The following is a 25784-nucleotide window of genomic DNA, read 5'->3' as shown; positions in this document are numbered from 1 at the left end:
CTCTGGATTTACGGAGTACTATGCTTTTCCATTTCAATAGGTGTTTCCGGAGCACCTTCAATAAAACTTCAGGATGTACTCAAGTACTGCTGGGGGAGAGGAGGGATTGCAGTCAAAGACCTGGACCCTAACGTGGTCTCTATTAAGTAGGACCTAATGATCTTTTTTGGAGCGACAATTAAATGTCAAACAATTAGAACATATACAATGTAAGGCGAAACAAGGCACCATGTGCTGTTAGGCACTAAGAGCCATGTTGTAAGGTAGAGTCATTGTCAAGTTGATCAGAGTCCGTGGGGACGGCTTCCTGCGAGAGACGCCAGTAGCCTATAGTCTGATTTAGTCATATTAGGTTAGAAACATAGGCAATCACAAACCCCACAACTTTAAAATAGGGGGTGCCCGGCTGGCTTAGTTGGAAAAGCATGTGACACTTGATCTCCAGGTCGTGAGTTCAAGCCCTATGTTGGATGTAGAGATTACTAAAAATAATAATAATTAATTTTAAAAAACCTTTAAAATATGCACTTCTCTCCATCTCTTTACTTTGTGATTAAAAACAAAACAAAACAAAACAAAACAAAACCTCTTTCCTGAAGAATTTTTTTTATTTTAAGAATGGGGCACTATCATTGTTGGTATTAACCTCAAACACAATATATTTTATAAGTATGATACCTTAATCGACCAGCAGGTTGAACTGATCAGGGGCTTGAATAGCTGGAAAGATACTACATGCTGTCTTTAGAAGACTTATTCTTAAGACCTTTGGGTTCAGTTCGTATTTAAGCTTAATTATCTGTTCAACATATTCTTCTACACTTTCTAAAAGGAACTCTTACTTTTTGAGAGCATAAAAGTAAACATCCTAAAGAAATTTAAAATAATTACAGAAATAACAGAAACCATACAAAATAAAAATCTAACGTTAAAACTCTGGCTGCTGTCGATCTATAAACACTGGTTAAGTCACTAATTAGAAACATGGGGACATCTTTAAAAGATCAACTATAAGACTGACCACTTTAGATAGGATGCTAAAATTAGCAAGGAGTGTATGTTCTAGAAAAAGAACATAAAATAGTACTGAAGCAAATAGTTTAGACATAATGAGCCTCATTTTCTATGATCAAATGGTTAACCTTGCAAGAACACTCAATTTTGAATTGGTTATATGAGTCACTGAATCATTCAACAAAGGGTTTCTGATCACCTATCTGGCTTTATTCTAGACCCTGGTGATAGACTGGTGATCAAGACAGACAATGTCTTTATTGGGGAATCATAATAAACTAGCAAACACACACACACACACACACACACACACACACACACACACACACCCCTGAACCCTGATCTGATGTGGTCTCTATTAACTAAGAGCTAATAATCTTTTGTGTGTGTGTATATGTGTGTGTGTGTGTGTGTGTGTGTGTGTGTGTGTGTGTGTGTGTGTGTGTGTGTTTGGGGGAGAGGCCATAGATACATGCAATGAGGAAGAACAAAGCAGGGGAACGAAGGGGGGCTGTTGCTTAGGGTGGTAGGGGAAGTCCTTTCTCTCTTGAACAGAGACCTGATGAAGTAACGGAAAAATGGTTTGAAGACCCAGAAAAAAAGCATTCCAGAAGAAAGAAGGAAAGGCTATAGCAGGCTAACAGGCTTGGGGTATCTGAAGAATACCAAGAGAGGGGCAATGCAGCTGACAAAGGGTGAGCAAAGCAGGTTAAGTGTCAGGTAAGGGCCTTTTAAACAAGGATTGTGGGTTCTATTGGGCTTAACAGAGGATTCTAAGCAGAGAAGTGACATGATATGATTTTCTTTTCCTTAAGATCACTCTGGTGTGGAGAAGAGATCACAGGTGAGCAAAGGAGGAAGCAGAGTGACTGGCTGGAGACTGTTCCAGTCCTCCGGGGATGGGATGATGGTGGCTTACACTAGACTGAGTGGTAATCCTGGTAAGAAGAGAGGTGGACCTTGAGTTGTATCTGAAAGGCAGAGTTGACAGAACTGGCTAACGGATGATCTGTGTGATGACAGTGTCCAGGATGACTAACACTTTCGGCTTGAGCAATTGAGAAAGGGGTGGCACCACGATGCCATGTCAGTAATATGGGGTAAAACCTTTTTTTTATGGCATGGCATTCAGTCGTAAACAGTAAAAATACAAATATATAGTGTGAGTGCTGTTAATCATCAAGCAGCATATTGGAATATTATTTTTAAAAATCTAGGTTTTAGCCAACCAACGCCCTCAGTCCTTAACTTCACTGCTAAATATATTGGGCATGGCCTTTACAGTCCTGTTTCTAGTTTTTTCTGGCACTTTTATGGTTCTTTAAATCAAAATAACGTATGCACTATGGAAAACTGATCTCAGGACCAAGAAACAAAAAAAATACACAAAATGGTCTCAGTGACCTCCATGATTAAAAGCAATAAACCACAAATTTAAGAAACATACTGGTTAGGGTGGGTGGTGAGAGGGAGTATACAAAAGGTCCATACTCTAGAAACTCTGCCAAACTTCAGAGAAACAAAGAATTGCATAAACAAGCACCTGCCTAGAAAACTCTTGGAAGCTCCCAAGGCCTCTTGGATGGTGGAGTCGGGGGACTAAAGAGTGGAGACACCCTCATTCTCCAGTTCCAAGACCTCTTTCCCCTGTGCCCACTGTCTCGCCTTCAACTCCACTTGAGCTGAAGTTGAAGCTCTTTGACAATTCCATACTCTTTCCATCTTGGGTTTCATGATCCTGTTGTTACGTAGTTCCACTCATGACTACCATCTGCTTTTGTAGATTTTACATGATTGACCTCCCTTCTCTCTGTCCAACAGCACTGACTGCAACCTATGATCTTGCCCTTCTACATCCCCTCCTCACAATTACATCACACAGCCCTTGCTTTCCATTCTTCTGTTTATAAAAACAAAACAAAACAAAACAAAAAACCCATCCTACTGGGGTGTCTGGATGTCTCAGTCAGTGGAGTGTCCAACTCTTGATTTTGGCTCAGCTCATGATTCCAGGGTCACGGGATTGAGCTCCACATCAGGCTCTGTGATGAGCATGGAGCCTGTGTAAGATTCTCTCTCTCTCTCTTCCTCTGCCCCTCTTCCCTGCTCATACATGTGCTTTCTCTCCCTCTCTCAAAATAAACAAACAAATAAATAACATCATATATCAATTCAGATACCCTGTTTAGCTAATGTGAAGTATGCCAATTAACTTGTATGTCATATATGCAAGGTATATATATTTTCATGTCTCACTTCTAGGAATTACAAATGACTCTAAAACCCAACAAAATGTTCAAGCTCATTGGTAAGCAAATAAATTTAAATTAAAGAAAAAAATATGTAAACCATATCACTTTTAGCCAATGAAATCAGCAGATCTTTTTAGTGAGTAAGAGCTAAAGTGTCATTCTTCAGTAAGACAAGTATAAATTGATCAAAACTTTTCTTTAAAGGGTTACCTGGGTGGCTCAGTCAGTTGGGTGTCTGACTTCAGCTCAGGTCATGATCTCATGGCTTATGAGTTCGAGCCCCATGTTGGACTCTGTGTTGACAGCTCAGGGCCTGAAGCCTGCTTCAGATTCTGTGTCCCTCTCTCACTCTGCCCCTCCCTCGCTCATGCTCTCTCTCTCTCTCTCTCTCTCAAGAATAAATAAAAACATTAAAACAAAGTTAAAAAAATAGTTTATAATCTATATTAAAAGCCTTCAAAATGTACATTCTCTTCACGTAGCAATCTGTCATTAGGAATTTATCCTAAAGAAATAAAAATGAAGTTTACACACAAAGATGTTTATCTCAGAATTCTTTATAATATATTTAGAAACTACCAAAATACCTGACCTTGAAGAAATGATTAAATAAAAATTATATTATATTGTAGTTGTAACTAAAAATTATATTACTTGTACATCACTAAAAATATATTTATAAAGAATTTTACTGTCACAAATAAAGTTTTATGACATGTGAGATTACAAAAATAGATAATGTGGAAATTATGAAAATAGATGGTATGGAAAATCATACATACAGCATGATCTCGACTGATACTATGGAAATAAAAGTTAGACACATGTAACAAAACACTGGTGATGGTTTGTCTCTGGGTAGGAAGAGTACTGAATAGAGGTTATTTTAAATTTCATTTTGAGATACTTCTGTATGTTAACATTATACACACATAGATTTATGTTATATATCTTTAACACATATAACTTTGATCATCAGGAAAATTTAAATGATTTTATCAAATAAATCTCTTTGCTTCTAGCCCATTCTCCCCTTTTCAGCCCATCATTACGTTCTGCCCATTTTTTTCCTTTCCTTTCTCACTGCTTTCACTCAGCACTAACCATGCATGACCTCCCACCTCCACCCCTTGGCTTCCCTCCCTGATAATCATGTTCCCTGCTAACCATCCTGAGAGCGGGAGTAAAAACGGTCTACCTTAAGTGGTTGGGATCATGTTACCCCTAATGAAGGGAATTTGATGTGATCCTTGGTCATCCATAACACTCCAAGCTTTTGATCATGAACTGCAAATCTTTGGTTAACTTCTGACTACAACCCATTGCATAATTTCCCTTTGTTCTGCTCAACCTCAACATAAACACACCCACATGCAAAATTCCCAAGACTACCATTTTACTTTCTGTAACATACCGTTGTTTTCTTTCCTAACTCTTCTCTAGAATCGTCTAGAAAGGCTTCTTATCCAAGTATCTACTTTTCTCCAAACGAGTTTACTACCACATTGTTTCAGCATCCCTTTTTTTTAGTATACATTGTGCAATTGTGTTTGTCATTTGCAATCAGACTTGCAAAATGCAAAGAAATTCCTGTTTTAGCATAATATTGCCTAAATAGCAAATGCTTCTAGTGTACATAAACCATAATTCTACTTTTGAAAATGAAAACTTACACACAAAACTTAAGACCATCTCTTATGAAAAATGAGATACACCAGTAGTTAGGTTGTTTGTTTATATCATCTACTTGCACAGTAAGATGGTAGTTCCTTATAAAGTATATCTAAGGCATTTAAACAAAGAATTCACAGCTCAATCTCTTTAGCTGTTTGGTGAACAACTATGGAGACAGGAAGAATAAAAGTCATATGAATGGTTGTCGTCTCTGAGTAGCAAGAATATGCATGTGGCTGCTGCATCCGTCCTCCTACCGTATTTATTTCACATGAGTCCCTGACACCTCAGTGCTTTGACAAACACCTCGTTTCTCCAGCTCTGTTTTACAGACAGGGAAACCAAAGAAATGGCCATGGAGTGGCTTAACACAGCATGTTTTTAGAAATGCCAACACTGAGGGGTGCCTGGGTGGCTCAGTCGGTTAAGCATCCGACTTCGGCTCAGGTCACCATCTCACAGTTCGTGGGTTCAAGCCCCGCATCGGGCTCAGTGCTGACAGCTCAGAGCCTGGAGCCTGCTTCAGATTCTGTGTCTCCCTCTCTCTCTCTGTCCCTCCCCTGCTCATCTGTGTCTCCCTCTCTCTCTCTGTCCCTCCCCTGCTCACACTCTGTCTCCCTCTCTCAAAAATAAATAAATATTAAAAAAAATATTTTTTAAAGAAATGCCAACACTGAAATGACCAGTTCCTCAATTCTAAGTGAAACAATGGTAAGAACTACATGAGAATCACTTTGACCTTAAGTCTTAATATAAATGATAGTGTCAGCCATGACTCCTGATAGTTACTCGAATGGACAAACTTTTTAATTGAGAAAACACATTACTGTGAAAAACTACTCTTGTGAAGAGAAAGTAGACAAATCTCTCAAACATATAAACACACGATTAACATTAACATCTTATTAAATATCTTACGAATGGTTGTCAATTAATGCATTTATTGGAAGTAAAATTATAAAACAATAATAATGATTAAAAAAATAGAATACCATTAATGGTACTCCAGTTCTCTTTCATAAATGAACAAGGAAAAATTATGATGCAAGAAATCTCCATACCAGACTCCTTATATGCACATACATATGTACCAGCAGAAAAATCAGTTAATAATTGAAATTAGGTTGGCAAATTAAACAACTAAACATAATAGCTCAGGAGGAAACTGATAATTTATCTAAATTTCAAACTGAACTAAAAATTGGTCCCAGTCATTACTTTTCCTTCTACCAATAACTGAATATTAAATGGAATTTAGAAATATTTATTAAAATGAAATCAAAGACAGACTACAAACGGGGTGGATTACAATATATATAATGAAGCATTGATTTCCTTAATATGCAGGAGCCCTTACAAATCCCAATATAACCCAATAAATATTAGCAAATTTATGAACCAGTAGCTCACAGGAAAAAAAAATTCTATGGCCAATAAACATAAAAATATGTTTAACTTTATTCAAACTGAACTTTGTTCAATTAAATAGATGGAAATCTAAACAACAAATAGGGATTCGGGTCCATTTTGGATCCCAGAAATGCCAGTATTTCTTTAAGCACTCACTGGAGCGGAAGGGTCCTAAGATTTCAAGAGCCACCAAAAATTATTCTGTGTTTTCTCCCCAAAAGGGAAATATACCATGAGCAACCTTAGGATGGTCAAGACTCATCTGTTAGTTCTTTTACACCACAGTGGGACTTTTATAAAGGACTGGCAGATGGAACTGAATAATACAAAAAAGAAAACAGAATAAATCAGTGTCTCAAGAACTGAGATGTGCCTGTGGTCTCTACCATCTGATGATGTGAGTGATTTCACCTCTATATCATCTATTTCCTTCCTATCAAAATTCCAGTGTCTAAATTTGATGTATAATAAATACACTCACACACACACACACACACACACACCTTTACACGTGCCTCAGAGTGTGCATCTTGCCTTGATGACTGGCACTCTAAAAATTATTTAATGTCTACATCTTTTTTACTACTTAGTGGTGCTCTTGATAAAAAAAAAAAGTTTAACAGGAAAAGAGAGAGAGACAGGGAAAGGGAGAGAGAGGGAGGGAGAATAATTGAGTAACTGAGTACTGGTTGTACTGATTCTACTAATTAGATCTTTGGAAAAATTCCTTTAGAATATTTTATTTCTTCTTCTTCTAGGTGAAGTGGAAATTATTTCTCCACAATAATGTCAGAGATGCTGTGAGGGGAAATATAGACAGCATGAATGAAAATGTTCTGCATTTTCAGGGAAATATATATTATTGAAATATTGCTTGCCTATTATTTTAAATATTAAATATTAATATTTATATTTAAATGGTAATGACCCAAAACTATTATCTACTGTACTTAATAAAACATTTGTATTAAAATGTTTTACTTTTCTTAAAGGTTTTAGGATAATCTTTGCTAATACCATTCACAAATAACTAGAGGTTAGCTATATTTTCATTTTCAAGGATGCTAACTGAAAGTTTCATAATGAGGATTGCTCCATACCTTTCTTCTTGTAAAACCAGTGGCCACTCTTTGACTGAAGAATTAGAATAACAATGTGTGTATTTTTTTTTTACCCCTGAGAAATGTTTGTTAGTCACATAAACAGCAGCCACACTATGTGCCTTGGAGCTGTAAACTTGAACATGCTATCCCCATGGAGCCTCAGGTAACAGGACTTAATATTAGCTCTTCTGTGGAATTCAGAGAAAGGTATTTCTATCCCCACCTCCAGAGGAGAACTTGAGGTACCATTAAACTTAAATTATAACTTTTTAGGGATACCATTTTCATAATTTATGGTACTCCCATCCTGAGCTTGTTTCAAATTTATTCAGAAAAATACATTTCCTGCCTTCGTTTTTATATCATCACTATGATATGGATGGATGATCAAATAAGTAAGGTATACCATCTTTCTGAGAAAGAAAGTTCTCTTGTTTGGAAGTCACATCTAGGGCTGCCACACCTCAGTAGGAAATGTGTCTCACTCAGCACCTGGTAGCAAACGCAAGTGAGGCTCATCCCAGGAGCACATGCGGGTGAGGTCATGGATGATTGGCAAAGAAGTACAAACTAATGGAAACACGACTCCAAGCTCTGTAGCTACTTTACATGGCGCTGGCCCAGCATAGGCCCATCTGACCCAAAGACAACAATAACAAAGTGAGACCAGCCAACCTTTACTGAGCATCGGCCATGTACCAACTCTGAGCTAAGTACTTCTTCACATGTAGCTCATCTCATCCTCTCAACAACACTAAGCAGTAATAACTATCGTTATGCTTATTTTACGCATGTGGAACCTGAAGCTTACAGAACTGAAATAAGTTGCCCCAAATCTCACAGCCACTAACTGTGAGAGACAGAATTCACAACCAGGCAGCTAGACTCCAGAGCTCGTGTTTTGACCCCAGAACTACGATGCCAAACAGACCCCACCAGCGGAAAGGTCAGTGCTTCATCAATCGTGCTGTGTACTTGCCTCATGGATTCAGCTGCCTTGTCACTCTGTCCCCAGAGGGGAAGTCTGAGCACACTGGCTCAGCTTCAGCATTGGTCACTCACACTTACAAACTGTCTAGTGGGATGAAGAATGAAGACAATAGCTAGAATGAAGTAAACAGGAGTGCCTGGATGGTTCAGATGGTTAAGCGTCAAGACTCTTGATTTCGGTTCAGGTCATGATCTCACTGTTCATAGAACTGAGCCCCGAGTCAGGCTCTGTGCTATCAGTGGGGAGCCTACTTGGGATTCTTTCTCTCCCTCCCTCTCTCTCTCTGCCCCACCCCCATGCACGCTCCTCTCTCTCTCTCTCTCAAAATAAACAAACTTAAAAAAAAAAAAAGAAAGAAAGAATGCAGTAAACAACCTAACCTCCCAGTTTAAAAAAGAGCTAATGAAACCTGAAACAGCCTAAGGGAAGAATGGAGTTCAATAAGAGTAAAGAGTCAAATGGAAGTAAAAGAAATGGAGAACAGAAAACAATAAAGAAAATGAATGAAACCAAAAGTTGGTTCTTTGAAAAGATCGGCAACATTGACAAACCTGTAGTTAGAATGGCCAAGAAAATTTAAAAAAGATTCAACTTAGCAAACTCAGAAATAAAAGAGGGGACATCACTACAGGCACACCTCGGAGATACCGTGGGCTCAGTTCATGACCACCACAACAAAGCAAATGTCACAATAAAGCAAGTCAAATGTATTTTTGTGTTCCTAGTGCATATAAAAATTATGTTTACACTGTACTGTAGTCTATTAAGTGTGCAATAGCATTATGTCTAAAAAAACAATGTATGGGGCGCCTGGGTGGCTCAGTCGGTTGAGCGACCGACTTCGGCTCAGGTCATGATTTCACGGTTTGTGAGTTCAAGCCCCGCGTCAGGCTCTGTGCTGCCAGCTCAGAGCCTGGAGCCTGCTTCTGATTCTGTGTTTCCCTCTCTCTCTGACCCTCCCCCACTCATGCTCTGTCTCTCTCTGCCTCAGAAATAAATAAACATTAAAAAAAAATTTTTTTTAATAAAAATAAAAAAAATTAAAAAAACAATTTATGTACCTTAATTAAGAAATACTTTATTCTAAAACATGCTAACCGTGATCTGAGTTATCATCGAGCCAAATCTTTTTGCGGGAGGAGGGTCTTGCCTCAATGCTGATGCCCACTGACTGATCAGGGTGGTGGTTGCTGAAGGCTGGGGTGGCTCTGGCAATTTCTTAAAATAAGACAACAATGAAGTTTGACAGATCGATTGCCTCTTCCTTTCTCAAGAACACCCAGAGGCCATTGTAGTATTATTTATTGGCTTAATTTCAATATAGTGTCTCAGGAAAAAGGGAGGCCCAAGGAGAGGGAGAGAGATGGGGGAATGGCCAGTCAGTGAAGCGGTCAGAATGTACACAAAATTTATTGATAAAGTTTGCCATATTATATGGGTGTGCTTCATAATGCCCCCAAACAATTATAATAGTAATACCAATGATCACCAATAACAGATCACCATAACAAATATAATGAGAAAGTTCGAAATATTGTGAGAATTACCAAAATGTGACACAAAGAGAGTGAAGTGAGCAAATGGCTGTTGGAAAAACGGTGTTGACAAAACTCCTACAACTTAAAAAGACAAACAACCCAGTTAAAAAACAGGCAAAGGATCTGAACTAAACATTTCTTCAAAGAAGGTATACAAATGGCCAAAAAAAAAAAAAAATCACATGAAAAACATTCAACATAATTAGCCATCAGGGAAATGCAAATTAAAACCACAAGGCTATACCACTTCACACCCACTAGGAAGGCTATAATAAAAAAAAAAAAAAAAGGTAACAAGGGTTGACATGCATATGAAAAAATTGGAACCCTCATATACTGCTGGTGGGAAAGTAAAATGGTGCAGCCACTTTAGAAAACCGTCTGGCAGTTCCTCAGGTTGAACACAGACTTACCATACGACCAGCAATTCTACTCCTAACTATATGCCCAAGAGAAATGAATACTTAGGACCACACAAAAATTTGCACATAAATAATTGTAGCAGTATTATAATAGCCCAAAAGTAGAGACAACACAGATATCATCAACTGATGAATAAATAAATAGATAAATAAAGTGTGGCATATTCAGGGCACCTGGGTGGTTTAGTCAATTAAGCATCCAACTCTTGGTTTCGACTCAGGTCATGATCTCATGGTTCAGGAGCTTGAGTCCCATGTCAGGCTCCATGCTGACAATGTGGAGCCTGCTTGGGATTCTCTCTCTCTCTCTCTCTCTCTCTCTCTCTCTCTCTCTCTCTCTCTCTTTCTCTCTCTCAATCTCAATAAATACATAAATACATAAACATTTTTAAATACTATTAAAAATGTACTCAGCACTACTTTAGTGCTGAATACTGTTCTGTAGTATGAATATACTACATATATTCATGTGGTATATTCATACTACAGAACAATATTCAGCACTGAAAAGGAATGAAGTATTAATACTTTCTATAACGTGGATGAATCTTGAAAACATTAAGTAGGTGAAAGAAGTCAGTCACAAAAGACCACATTTTGTACTGATTCCATTTATATGAAATGTTCGTAATGGGCAAATCTATAAAGACAGAAAGTAGATTAGTGGTTGTATAGGGCTGGCAATGGGGGGGTGGCAGGTGGGAAAGAAACGGAAGTGACTGGTAATGGGTACAGAGGATTTTTTTAGGGAGGTGATGAAAATGTTCTGTAACTGATTATAATGATGGTTATACAACTCTGTGAACATACTAAAAACTCAGTGGTGTGTATACTTTAAATAGGTGAATTGTACTATGTGAATTATATCCCAAATAAAGCTATTATATCTATCTCTATCTCTATCTCTATCTCTATCTCTATCTCTATCTCTATAGTGTGTGTGTGTGTGTATCCAGTATGTCAGAGTGGAAGTCAGCAAAGGCTGACACTCACCATGCCCACTTCATAAGGATAGATTTCAAAGGCTTACCCCAGATTTCTCCCATTGCAACCATCATGCCCAACTGGCAAAAGCTGGGTATGCAGCTGTGGTAGCTGTGATGTTCATGTTACATGTTATCCCTAATTTCATTTCAGACTAGAACTGTATAGGTAAAATCTCACCACAGAGAAACATTACAGAGAAGGTCAGGGCAATATTTTATGTCCTGGTGGATGGCTTAGTACTCCAGCTTCTTATTCACAGTGAATCGCTTTCCAAGAAAATGCTCTCTGGTCCCCACTCAATCAGCACTCCCCCTGTGACGAAAGTCCCCGATGGTATCTGTGTGTACACACGCATGTGCATACATGCTTTGCTGGAGATGGGAGTCTGTGGGCCAGAGCACTGCTAAACTGAGCAATGTGTAAGTAACCTCCCTTCCCAGCCCCAGCAAATGATGATTTTCCTTCCCCTTGTATCTTCCTCCTGAATCGTCTTCATTCCAGTCAACTTTGCCTTCCAACATCTCAGAATGGTTTAGCAGAAAGAAAACAAGCTTTACAACCTGGTAGGCAAGAGCCCAAAAACTAACCTTATTCCTTTCCACTTAGTAACCCTGGGCAAGCCTCAGATGTCAAGTTTGTAAAATGCATATCACACAGTATCCAAACCGTTAAAAAATATTTCTAGAGTTTCCACTATGTGTTGGGTACTGAGAATACACACCTGAGTAAGACACAGACTCTTAGGTAAAAAAATTCATGGTCTAGTAGGAGACATAGAAATATACACAAATAATTATTACAATGCAGTGTGATAAATGCCATGATAGATAGTATCATAAAGGAGGGAGGGATTGATTCTCTTAACAGTGGAAAAGAAGGAAGAAGGCTTCATGGCGTGGCTGTGAGACTTTGCTAAGAAAATGTGTCCACAGAACCCTTGGCACGTAGCAAATGCTCAGAGAGTATGAAGTTCTTGCCCCACCAAGGGCCCTAGGAATTCAGAAGAAGAAAAAAATAAGTTTGGGCAAGGGAGGTAAGAACCTGGAAAGGACTGTTCGCTGCTCTGCTCTCTGTCAGAGTTATTATTAAGAGCTAATTCAACTAAAGAAAACTGGGCATCATTTTTTTATTTCTTCCTGCCCATAAATATACTAACTAGAAAGATATAAATGCAGATGTCCTGGGTTTAATATTGTGTATTTTAACCTATAATTCTAACTTTGCCAAATAAGAATGTCAAGTAAAATGGCCCCCCCAAAAATTCTTAACTCTTTCTTCAGCCAATACATATGCATTTACTGACCACCCCCCTCCCCATTATGTGGCACCAGGCAACAGAGACATAAAATTACTTATGACAAGCTTAGAAATGACTAGGGCAGATAAAACAAGACTTTAATAATTGTAACACAGGGCAGAACAACGTGTTGTTTTTATTCCCTCACAACAATTGCTCAGGAGGTTTACTTGCTCTTGAAACAAAGCAGGGAGTTAATATTGATAATAATGGTTCCTTCCTGATCAGACCTGTACCTCTATTCTAATTTTGAGAAATAGATATTTGGAAATGGGCTTCCCCTTGGTGATAAAAAAGATATGATAAAGTTTCTCAGTAGAGACAAGTCAAGTACTCAATGTTCTCAGAGCAAAATCTTGCTGAAATGATAAAACCTCCACCGGTTATCAAGAGGCTTAGCTGTGCAGATAAACAACCTTGAGAGTCAGTAAATCTACGGTAGTACAAGGCACGTGGTGGGTGTAACTCAACTTTGGAGTCTGTGACCTACGATGTGGGGATTCCTAAACCAGAGATCAACGCAGCACCTGCACTAAGGATATAGCAGATCCCTACTTTCTCCTGCCCATCCACCTTCCCGTGTTCCCTGGTAAAGACCCCTCCCCCTCCCATAAATCAGAGATAGGTCCATGCAGGTAAATCACAGTCCATCTGGGGATGAGAAGGCTGTGGGGTTTTCCTTAGGAATGAAAGTTGTAAGAACAACGTAAGCCTGAAGTTGCCAAAATAAAACCAACGCAGAGGACAACAGGCTGGGAGATAGAAAGAGAAAAACAATCCTGATGACCTGTTTTGACTCCTTTGATGCAGCCATGTGTCACCCTTTGGAATTCCCAGTTACGTAAATATATATGTATACATGTAACTTCATGTATAGAATTAAATTTGATAGATTTGTTTGTTGATTGATTCCTTAAGCTACTTGGGATTGGAATTCTGACACTTACAACCAAAAGAGTCCTAATTAGAAAGGGTCTCAGTGCACTGCTCTTCCTCAGTGTATATATTATTATGGGGGTGGGGTAACCAAGAAGGTCACAGAGTAATCACACCTGACCCATCCCCTCTTTCCATTCCTTTTTCCTGTTCAGCAAACGTACTCTCCAGGTGCCAGAGAAAGCCACCATTTTCCCTCCTTAATTCCTTCAGTAAAATTTTACTCTATGCCTCTTCACCCTTATTGAAAGGGCATTTCATCATTTTTGGTATAATGGAAGAATGGTGTGAATCTAACGTATCTTTGAAGAGTAGTGCTAGAATTCAAACAGAAAATCAACAAAGGACATTCCGATGAAAGAGGGCTCCTCCTAGAAGTTTCTTATGTTTAACTTCTGAAAAGTGGTCAGATCTCTCTCTCTCTGTGTAGTAGAATCTTACAAAAAATTCTCTCATTCATGGAGAGAGCCTTTTTGCAATGATTACAACCGAATGCCATGAAGTGCAGCCCCCAATAAAAGGCCTGTCTATCCTATATCTGTGTCTGCTGTCCTGAGCAGTGTTAACTAGGATTGCTCAAAGAATTCAGAAACAATTGATCATCCTCATTTTTCTCTTTCCTTTTATTTTATCTGCCTTCTCCTACTTCCCTCTTAGAAAAAGAGTGTAGATTAAGAATAAAGAACAAAACCTACCGGGAGGCAACTTTTACAGGAAGCCATGGAAAATCCGTTAAGAGAATTTTTTACCAGGGCTGACCCAGATCAGTGCCTGTGTGGGCTAAGCAGTGGCTCACCCATAAATCTGTTTATGTACAGTGCAAAGCAGGGCTACCAGCAGGAAGGATGGCTTCCAAACCATCATTCAGTCTAAACTATTATATACCAACCCTGCTTGTGGAACTAAAACAAATTAAAAACAAAGAAACAACAACAACAAACCAGCCATCACAACAACTAGAATTTTTGTAGGGTCCTGGGCCTTGGTAGTTTTTAAAGCTCCTCCAGGTAATTCTAGTATGTAGCCAAGGTCAAAATCCATTAATTTATACAGACATCCAGACAAAATCTTTCTCCAACCATTGCAATGTTCTGGGTTGTTTTGGCTGTAACCAAAACGGCTACCAACAAAGCCTCGGGTATTCTCATTCTTTCTCTTCCACAGATGATTAAGTTATCAGTTACGAAGCCTTTACAGAGTATCAGCCTGAACTAAGCACCTTACATACATCATCTCTAAGCTTTACAACCACCCTGGACAATGGTCGTCAGTAAATACTTGTTGAATGAATATATAAATAAGCAAGGACAATGGCAGTGCAAAACTCAGGGGGAAAGGCTACCTCACCTGGATTCATCTCTGTTCCAGATAGTTGCCCTTTCTCCAGCACCCTCATCTCTGAGGTTCCCACAATCTCACTGATGGATAGGACCCTCGACACACATCTTGACCCCATGGCAATCTAATCTGGTTTTCCTCTAGCTCCAAGAGTTAAAAAATAATTATTTTTAAACTGAGTCTAACCCAGGACATGTTTTTGTTTAGTTCTAAAGAAAATGCCCATTTGTCAGGAGGGTGCATTGAGGTAAGTTAAGATTCAACAATTTTTTTAGTGCTCCTATACTAAAACTAATCTGAGGGTAAAAGTAAACTCCGGCATTTACTAAATGATGTGGCTTTGTTCAAGGCCCTGAGGGCTCAGTGCCTCAGTTTCCCCATTTGTAAAAGGTGTGAATGATCCCTAGCCAGTAGAGCCTTTGTAAGATTGTAAGCACCTGGTAAAATGACTGACGCATAATAAGTACCCAAATAGTATGACTTGAGAAGCCATCGTAGACCAAAGAGTGTTGTTGAAGAAGTGCTGTCTTTAATGGCTGCCACAGCTCACCAAACACTGTGTGGTTGGCAGTGTGGGCCAGTGGGAAGAACTGGGAACAGTGGAGGTAGAAAATCTGGATGTCAGCTCCTTCACTAACCAGGTGTATGATCTTGGCTTCTCTATTTCAGCTTTCTCACGTACAAAACGGGCATATTTTACAACTCAAAAATTTTCTATAAAAGGTAAACAAAATTCAGAAAGTATTTTAAGAAGTATACAAATGGGGGCACCTGAGTGGCTCAGGTGGTTAAGCATCCGATTCTTGATTTCAGCTCAGCTCATGATCTCACGGTTCATGAGATGGAGTCCTATGTTGGGCTCTGCACAGACAGTGTGGAACCTGCGAGGGATTCTCTTTCTCCCTCTCTGCTCCTCCCCCCACCCAAATAAATAATAAATATTTTAAAAACACAAATGTTTAAACAAGAAAAAAAAAAGGAAGTATACAAATCTAAGATATTCTTCCTGTGCTTGTTCATAAATTTAAAAAGAATCAAATCTTTGATGACTGTTCTCAAGCATCCCATAAGAAAGGGGCTGTCATTACCTGTGCAAATAATAAAGCAAAAAATCTTTGCATGTACTGGCTGCTGTTTCTAAAAGTGACTTAGAATTTCAACTGAGACACTATCCAGATGTTTCCTTGTCTCCCATTGGGCAAGGGTGCCTTGCTGAAATGACCTGACTGCACCAAAGAGCCCAGAATATTAATGCAAATTTAAAAACATAACCCCTTTCATCCACCACCATAAAGAAATTTAAAGGTCATATGCCTCCTTTTGTTATTCTAAGGGAAGGACATTCTGAGCAAGTCTCCAGTAACTTTTGAAGTTAGAATGGAATATTTGTGAATGCACATATTTGTAGGCTGGGAAGTTGAGGTAGGTAGTAGTGAGAAGGAAATTTAGAAACTTATTCATCTCTAAGATATTCAGTTGAGTCGGACTTTGACACTCATGGGATCAGCACCCAGAGCTCTGTGTGAGTTAGAATTTGAAGCTCTTCTAACCCCATTGTGAAAGACACGACCTTTGTCTCCCAGGAAATTTCGCAGCAAGTCTGACTTGAAACTTACACCTACCTTTCTTATTGAATATTTCTTTACCCATAAATATTAAAACCTGATCTTAAAAAAGAACTCTCAAAACTTGCTATATATAGATGTTAGAATACCATGTGCACCTGAAAATAAAAACTATTCATAAGCAAAAATAATCATTCATAAGCAAAGGTTCAGTGAATGAAAACTACATAAGGGAGCCCGTTTTCATAATGAAACCAACTTCGAGGGGAAAGAGAGAAAATGGCCTAAGCGAAGTCAGGTCAACGGCCAGCTTTCCTGCACTGCTGCATGAAAGTGAAGTCTTCGGGGCGCCTTGGTGGCTCAGTCGGCTGAGCGTCCGACTTCGGCTCAGGTCATGATCTCGCGGTCCATGGGTTTGAGCCCCGCATTGGGCTCTGTGCTGACAGCTCAGAGCCTGGAGCCTGTTTCAGATTCTGTGCCTCCCTCTCTCTCTGCCCCTCCCCTGCTCATGCTCTCACTCTCTCTCTGTCTCAAAAATAAAAAATAAATGTTAAAAAAAAAAAAAGAAAGTGAAGTCTTCGATAACGAAGTGGCCTCTGGCATGGTCTTTGCCAGGACCAGATTGCCCCTGGTGTAATCAACAGCTTGCGTGTTTAGGTCGGATCAACTGTAAAGTCATGAAACTTTTCTCAAGCTCAGTTTCCTCATCTGTAAAAAAGTGGCAGTCGCCTCCCAGGGGGATGGAGTCAGTTAAGTAAACACCCTACACAGAGCACTTAGTAAATATACTCCCAGAAACAGACTTTTCTCTCTCCACCCCTCCGGGTGATAACACTTCCAACCACACCCTTTCTGAGATCACTTAACTTTAAAGCACTGGCACACACAGGGAATGATTTTCAGCCCATATAGCCATGTTTTTCAATCCCCCAAACATATTAAATGGTGGTCTATTCTTACAAAGGAACACTAGGCAGCAATGAAGGAATAAATTCCAGCTACATGACACAATGTGGACAAATGCCACAGACACAATATTGAATGAAAGATGCCAGATACAAAAAAGCACATATGGTTTCATTTTTATGTTCAAGAACAGCCAAAGCTACTTATTCTACAAATACTGCTTCCATGATAGGAGAAATCAAAATAATGGTCATCTTGAGCCACGGGGTGACAGAGAGGAGAAGCACAGAGGAGCCTTCTGGGACACTGAAAATGTTCTGTACCTTGATCTGAGTGGTTGTTACACAGGTGCGTACGTATGTAAAAATTCATCAAGCTGTACACTTCAGAGTTGTGCACTTTATTGCCTTTGTTACACCTCAATAATGTTTAAAATAATATTTTAAATATTTTTAAATTATTTTAATTATTAAATATTATTATTAAATTATTTTAATTAAAAATAATGTTTAAAATAATATTTTTAAAAGATTTTATTTTTTAAGTAATCTCTACAGCCAACATGGGGCTCACACCCACAATCCCAAGATCAAGAGTTTGCACACTCCACCAACTGAGCCAGCCAAGGTGCCCTTAAAATAATATTTTTTTCAAAGCATTTATTGGACTTAATCTTATTACATGGAAGTTTCTCTCTTGTGCATTCTTCCAGGTTCTTTTTACATTTACATATATATGTACATGATAAATGTGTTCATTGGTACCTCATAATTGTAGAAATAAAGAATTACTCATATATGAAATTTTCCAAATAATTGAATGTATCCACTTAAGTAAGCAAAGGTTACTTAAGTAAGGAAACCATTACTTTCTTCGATGAAAATCTTTATGAAATGATTTACAGTCTTCACTATCATTTTAAACAGACAATATTGAGTACATTCCTCTTGGTGAACCAAGGTTATCCTTAGAAACTTATATCGTCAAGCTGGGCTGAGACTGAGCTATAACTTCAGCAGCTATTGCTTCTATACTGATGACGGTAGCTTTTGTCCCTTCTCTGTTATCTGTGGCTACTGCTTTCTGTCACCTGCCTTTCTCTGAGGATCCCGGTCCTTCTCATTTGCTTTCTTCCATGCATTTATTTGTAGGGTTGGTGCCTATCTTTTGCATGCCTAGTATGTACTAAGCACTGGAGATAATTGTAGCAAAGAAGACACTCATTATCCATGACCTAAGGGGATCCAGATTTTAGCAGAGGAGTCAAGTATAAAATAAGTGTGGGGCACCTGGGTGGCTCAGTCAGTGAAGCATCCGACTGCAGCTCAGGTCATGATCTCACAGTTCATGGGTTCAAGCCCTGAGTAGGACTCTGTGCTGATAGCTTGGAGCCTGGAGCCTGCTTTGGATTCTGTGTCTCCCTCTCTCTCTGCCCCTCCCCCGCTTACACTCCGTCTTTCTCTCTCTCAAAATAAATTTTAAAAAATAATTTAAAAAAAACAGTATAAAACAAATGTGATGACTATCATAAAGGGGAAAGCATAGGACCTAATTCAGGAGGTCACTTCAAAGAAGTGCCATTTAAGCAATGAGAAATGAAAACCAAGCCCAGAGTGAGACCTTAGTATTTGCTGAATGAGAATGAATGCATGAGTGATCATTAGCCAACAGAGTTCTGAATTATGGAAAGATGCCTAAATCAAGAGTCAACAGGCATTCAGTGAGGCCCTGATGAACTTAATGACATTAATTTTGGTGGCGATGAGGACTATATTCTGTTTTAAGACACTGAGTTACTTGACAAATGAAGAATTTTTACTCATTGTTCAGCTAACTATATGTATTCAGTTTTCATTTCATGCTACCAACACAAAACCAGCCCCAAATAGCCCAAATCTTTACGATGATTCCTCTATCTTGCCTGCATGGTTCTGACCCCTAGCTCCTATGAATGTGACTTTCCTGGTATAGTTACCCAAAATTATCTGCAGAGGTAGCTGTCACCCACCCACGCTTCTGTGTGACAACTCTGTCCAAGCAAGCCAAAGCAGCCCCAACTTCTCGGGCAGTACTGAACGTTGCAAACTGCCATCTAATTTGGGGTCTATTATTGTCCCTGAAGCGTTCACCTTCATGACATATACAAATCAAGAACTTGCATTCTAAGGAAAAAGGGAACAGATGACAACAACCTTTGTGGAGAGACTATCCAATTATCTGCCTTTTAAAGCAAACCTGATATAGAAACATTATCATATCACATAGCAGCAAAGTTTAAAATGACAGAGTTAGGAGTCAATGTATTCAGGACTTAATCTGATGTATGAGTTGGCCCATCAACAAACTATCATGTAAGGAAGAGCAAGAGGTACAAACATAGCCTTTGGTGATCATAGCTTCTTACAATTCCGTGCAGATCTTTGGGACTCGATATCTGAAAAAGCTCAACAAAGGAGCTACACTGAATAAGGATTTTTCCCAATGACATAAAGGGAAACAAGGAATGACAAGCATCTGAAAAGGGTGTATTTTTAGACTTCTTCCCAGAGTCTTTCTGTTCATCTGTTAAGATTTCACACATAAAACTTCATCCCTCTAGTTCAGCTACAGTAGAATTAACACATGAGCTCCTCCACTGGTTAAACTCTAGTTTGGATTTATGTGGCATCATACATGGTCAAAAGTTTCACAGACTATTCATCATCTAAGTGCAACCAAGGGACAGACCAGTAGAGAGCAAGCACTCTTCCCCCTCTTTCGAAATCTTCAGAGTGGTAAGAAAAAGTTAATCCGCTTGTCAAAAGTCACATAAACTTTCAGTAGTCAGGGTAGTGAAACTGCTGGCTGTTAAACCTGATTTTCTGACACACGTATACAAATACCCAAATCTGCTATCCTTCAGGTGAATGCGATGTCTTTTGACCTCCACGGCTGTTACTTTCAGTCCTATTTGCCTAAATACACAAAGCCACAGTGAAGTTTTCCCCATGAAGGAGGTTTCCTCTAATTTTGAAACAATCGTTTCTTCCAGCCATTTTGCAATGGACTGGGAACCCGTCAGGAGAAAGACTCTTGACTCCTTAGTATCAGTGTCACGAGGCAAATCATGTTTTTCCAAAATCAATGGCCTCTTAACTTCAGTACTGTCTTTATACTTTCGTCTCCCACTAGAAGGGCAAACAGGCCAAAGATCCCGTGGTTATTATAGTGAATACATTACACTGCGATTCCTTTCCCTGAGAACTCGAGCATTACAGAAATCTTTTGAAGCTATTCTTTTCCTACACTTTTCCTATTTATTGTTTGGGTTTTAGCCACTATTAACATGTCCCCAGGTATCTGCAAGTGTTATTAAATTTGATCAAATATAAACATTTGGCTAAGGCTCTAGTTTTATCATATATACTCGTATTTTTTTTACCAAAAAAAAAAAATTGATCAAATGTAAATATTTGGTTAAGGCTCTAGTTTTATCATATATACTCATATTTGTTTTACCAAAAAAAAGCTAGAATATAAATACTTAGTGTTTCCAAGAAGTATTCAGTCATTAGTTCTCCAAAATTAATGTATGAACTGTATATAGTCATTCCTAGAATGTTCTAAAAACACAGATTTGAGGATAAGAAGCAGTCTTTCAAGCTGACCTTTAATTTGCTATCTTGTCCAAACTTAACAGAAAAGGTGAGGAGGAAAGAAAGCTTCAAAGTATTTTCATGAAACCAGAACCACCATTTAACAAAAGCTTTTAATGGCATGAGTCACGGGGCACACCGAAGTGCAAATCACAAGGTTACACGTCGCCTCCTAGAAACACCACACCTGGTTCCAAATTCTTTACTAAAGCAAATGCTCACTAACATCTCATTCAGATCACTGGAAAACCTCAAGCACAGGAAGATTTTACCTCACTCTCCATGACATTGAAGTCCCTCTAGTAAAACCGAAAACACCACTTGACCGAAAGTGAAGATTACAATTATCCGGGGCCTCCGAGATACAGTTTGCAAAGCAATTATTTTTGCCCCTTCCTCCCCTCCCCGTTCCCGCCCGTTCAGCCGAAGGCAAACCAAATTGTATGTAATCTGAAAATTTAGATATTTATAAATAACAAAGTATGAAACAAGTACCTGCCAAACACCTGGAGCTCTCTTTCCTCGGCTTGCTCTCTCCTCCCACACTCTGGCAACGGAATGCCCTTCAAAACCATGGCTCAGTGCTTTTGGTAAATGTTTTACGAGACACTAAACAGCCTTGTGTCCCACCCTCAGAGCAAACACCATTGAGAGAACACAATATAATGGTTGCAAAGATATCGTGTGATGTACAATAATGCAAATGAATAGGCAGGCTCTATTTCTACACTTCCCCTTAAGGGGAAAAAAAAATTCCAAACCTGTGAGGGGTGGGGGTAGGCCGGCAGGAAGGGCTTGCAGAAATACACCTTGACACCAGAAGCATTACAAGTTGTGTGTGCGTGTACGTGTGTGTGTTAAAACGGCATTACGATACTGCGCTCATTGTTCTCATCTCCGAGCAAGTCTTGGCTTGCTAACCTGAAAAAGCGTCCAAGGCAAGAGCTAATAAAGGGTAGAGTTCACCAGTGAGTCTGTAGACACAGTAGCAACTGTACATTTACCACCTCTTTCTATTTATTAGAGAAAATACAACTCAAAAAAGCCTCTCTAACCCTTCTTGCACAGTCAACAAAATGTACTCCCCGTTTTCCATATCCCTCAAGTAACTCACAGTTAAAAGCCAACCTCTACTCTGAACCAGAAGTTTTGCATTCCATTCAAGTTAACAATTACAACTGGAGGATAACAGAAACTTGCTGGCACTGAATTATTAGCATACCCAGAATGTCAGGTGCCTCTTGGTACCACCAGGGTTAACACGATAAAGAGAAGGTGCTCAGGGATCAGCTGCCTGGTTTTACAGAAACCACGTACGGAGATGGCTGGAGTCTGGAGCCCATGTGGGCAACACACATCTACCTGCTCTTGGAGCTCTGAGTGGGACATCTGAGAAACGAGAAAGTAGAATTATTTAGCAAGTGTCAAGCCTACTCGCTAAAAGGAACCCAAGGCCGTCTAGAGGAGAAGATAAAGAATCGACTTTCGCTCTGAAATCACACACACAGCCAGGTTAGGCAAATAAGAAAACCCATTCTCTTGTCCCCACCCCCTACCCCAGTCTCCAGGGATACTCAAAATTCTGTATTTGATATCTTTAGGATGTCTAGTGGAGTAGAAAGAAAACCAAACATAGGACTGAGATCATGGCTTTTCCACACACTAGCTGTGTGACCTTGAGCAAATTATTTAACCTCTCTGAGCCTATAAAATAAAAATGTCTCATCTATAAAATAAAATGTCTAGAACCAGGAAAGATATCCCAAAGAACTGAGAGCTCTCCCAATCTCAGAGCCTAGAAAATGGCACATTTTCAAAACTTAAGATTTCCAAATCTTAAGGGTTGTTGCAAATTGTTTTGTCCCCTTACGTTACAGTTATTAGGTCCCATTTTATTTTCCATTTCCTCCTATTATAGATGCCTCAGGTTAGTGCTGTGACCAAAGGCAAGTGACTTCGCTTCTCTTTTGTCTTTTGTATCGCAGGGTGGGTGTCTGCCTCCCAAGGGGCACCGTGAGGGGCCTCCCAGCCAGCGGCCTGAGTCCTTCTGATTTTCCGTTTCTCCTCTTCATGAACCCACCCGCCCTTGAACACAACCTCACTTTCCCTTTCCTTCTCTCCTTTCTCATTTTTCTTTTTCCCTTCCTTTCCTCCTTCCCTTTCTGCCTGGCCTCCCTGAGAGAGAGATGATGGAAATATGGCAGAGAGTAATTATCCTCCTCATCCCATTTCTTCCATTATTTCATGTGTCAAAACAAACACTCTGGGGAGGGAGGGAAGTCGGATGTTAGTCTATCATCCAGATTCTACTGGCGGGAGCCCGAGACGCAGAGATTCAGCTGGTCTCAGGGCAATTGCAGACGGCGTCCTGCAGCTCGGCTTTCCTGACAGGCCAGGGTTGCCTCAGCTGCCACTCCAGTGTGGGCCAACGCCCGGGCCTAAAATGTGCCTCAGTGCCCCAATGTCCCCACCTGTTCTAGTCAATTCTACCTGCCAATTGTGGCATATTCTCCCCTGGGATCGCTCATCTCCTCATCTCCTTCCTTCTTCTGTCTTGGCTGGTCTTCCTCTTATTCTGTTTTTAGGATCTATCTCACTCAACCCCTATAACTCACTTTTGACGACCGCTATCCCTGTGTGCCTTTTTTTTTTTTTTAATGTTTATTTACTTTTTGAGAGAGAGAGAGAGAGAGAGAAAGAAAGAGAAAGAGAGAGAGAGCGTGCAAGGGGGTGGGGAGGGGCAGAGAGAGAGGGAGACACAGAATCGGAAGCAGGCTCCAGGCTCTGAGCTGTCAGCACAGAGCCTGACGCAGGGCTTGAACTTGAACAAGATCATGACCTGAACCACTCAGGTGCCCCATTGTGTGCCTTTCTTTAGGCAAACCCAACAGGAGCAAATCTCCACCAAATGACAAACCTGTATGTTTGGGGGAAAATTATCCAGTTCCTAGGAGGCTTTCTTTATCAGTGCCCCTCTTGGGTCACGTATCCCATGTCACCTGGCACCCCACTCTTTGTGTGTACGTCAACTGCTTTCTAGACCACCAGAGTACCCACTTCTGCACCCATGCATGGAGTCCAGGGCTTAGGACTAAGGAACATACTGGAATTTTGATGAAAAAAATGTGAGGACATAGTATCTGAATCTAAAGCAGTGCCCTGATGGAGTAAACTTCAGGTATAAGCAAAGGCCTGAGTTTGGGGTTTTGATGTAGCTGCTTTGCACTTTTATATATATATTATATATTATATATTATATATTATATATTATATATTATATATTATATATTATATATTATATATACTATATATTATATATATGTGTGTGTATATATATATATATATATATATATATATATATATATTCAAATAAGGATAAGAAAAGTGGGTTATAAAGACAAGGTAGCAAATAAGCTGACCATCAAATTGTGCCATGAAACAAGTATCATTTACTAAATGTCTGCAATTACCCAGTACTTGATACATGTTACCTCATTTAATGTAATCGCACAGGAAGAGACAGACTCGGAGAGACTGCCCATGGGCAGGCAACTGATAAGGACAGAAGTGAAAATCAGAGGTCTCCATCCTTGCCCTTTGCCTGAGCTGTCCTCATGTGACACAAGCACACTGCAGCCTGCTCACTCCAGGGACGTGCCTGTTGCCCCAATCAAGAGCCACCTGCGGGTGTTTTCTGCCACTCTGTGCTCTGCTCAGAACCTGCTTGACCCTGTTTTTCTACTCTACGCGCCTTTTCCTTGTCCTCTCCACCCTCCTCCGGCCACCTTTGCTTCTTATCCCAAAGACAATCTGTCCTGTTCACTTGGAAATCTATTGGCAAACTCGAATATAGGGGCCCTCGTTTGACCACAAAACCAAATAGACAGTATGGATTGCCCCACTTAAGGAAGCCGTTTATAGTCATGTCTTCTGTGGCTGCAAATTTGATATTTGATTTTAAACACGGCAGGCTGTGTTAAAATTCCCTGTTCTATATAGATAGCACTTGGTGTGTGTGCTATTATATTCAAATATTATATTTCATGGTGCTCAGAGACTAAAACTCTGTGTCCCTGAGAAAGAACCATGCCTTCTGTACAAAATACATGTTTATAATAAGATTTCCCCATTTCCAGCCCTACACTTTTTTTTTTATTAAAAAAAAAATTTTTTATGTTTTTATTTATTTTTGAAACAGAGGGAGACAGAGCATGAGCGGGGGAGAGGCAGAGACAGAGGAAGACATAGAATCCAAAGCAGGTTCCAGGCTCTGAGCTGTCAGCACAGAGCCCGACGTGGGGCTCAAACTCACAGACCATGAGATCATGACCTGAGCCGAGGTCGGACGCTTAACCGACTGAGCCACCCAGGTGCCCCTCCAGCCATACACTTCTAAGTTGAGTTTTTGCTCTATTTTTTTATGTCAGTGTGCAGGTATACCCCTGAAGTTTTGTGTTTTTTTTTTAATAAAAAAAATAATAAAGTTTATTTATTTATTTTTGAAAGAGAGAGATACAGTGGGGAAGGGGCAGAGAGAGAGGGAGACAGAGAATCCCAAGCAGGCTCCGCAGCTGTCAGTGCAAAGCCCAACGTGGGGCTCGAACTCACGAACAGTGAAATCATGACCTAAGCCAAAACCAAGAGTTGGACACTTAACCGACTGAACCACCAGGCACCCCACCCCTGAAATTTTTAACTGCAAAGTTCCAATAGGGC

The 25784-nt window shown here is 39.7% G+C and overlaps 1 protein-coding gene across 8 annotated transcripts in view; it reads right to left on the bottom strand.

The window, feature by feature from the left end:
• The window catches only part of RBM47 (RNA binding motif protein 47), a 161028-nt gene that overhangs the window by 51625 nt on the left and 83619 nt on the right, over positions 1-25784 (bottom strand). The window contains exon 1 of one of the 8 annotated variants that reach the window (XM_053217436.1): positions 21564-23713. The exons of 5 other annotated variants lie outside the window; for them this stretch is intronic. In XM_053217436.1, the coding sequence (XP_053073411.1) occupies positions 21564-21643 (80 nt within the window). In that variant the 5' untranslated portion in view covers positions 21644-23713. Of the gene's footprint in view, positions 1-21563; positions 23714-25784 lie in introns of those variants that run through there. 2 more of the 8 variants (XM_053217435.1, XM_027055770.2) reach the window with 2 other exon arrangements.

Source organism: Acinonyx jubatus, chromosome B1 (genome assembly GCF_027475565.1).
Source record: "Acinonyx jubatus isolate Ajub_Pintada_27869175 chromosome B1, VMU_Ajub_asm_v1.0, whole genome shotgun sequence".
Taxonomy (NCBI): domain Eukaryota; kingdom Metazoa; phylum Chordata; class Mammalia; order Carnivora; family Felidae; genus Acinonyx; species Acinonyx jubatus.
Note: the sequence above shows the minus strand (reverse complement) of the source record. Positions and strands in the feature narration are given on the sequence as shown.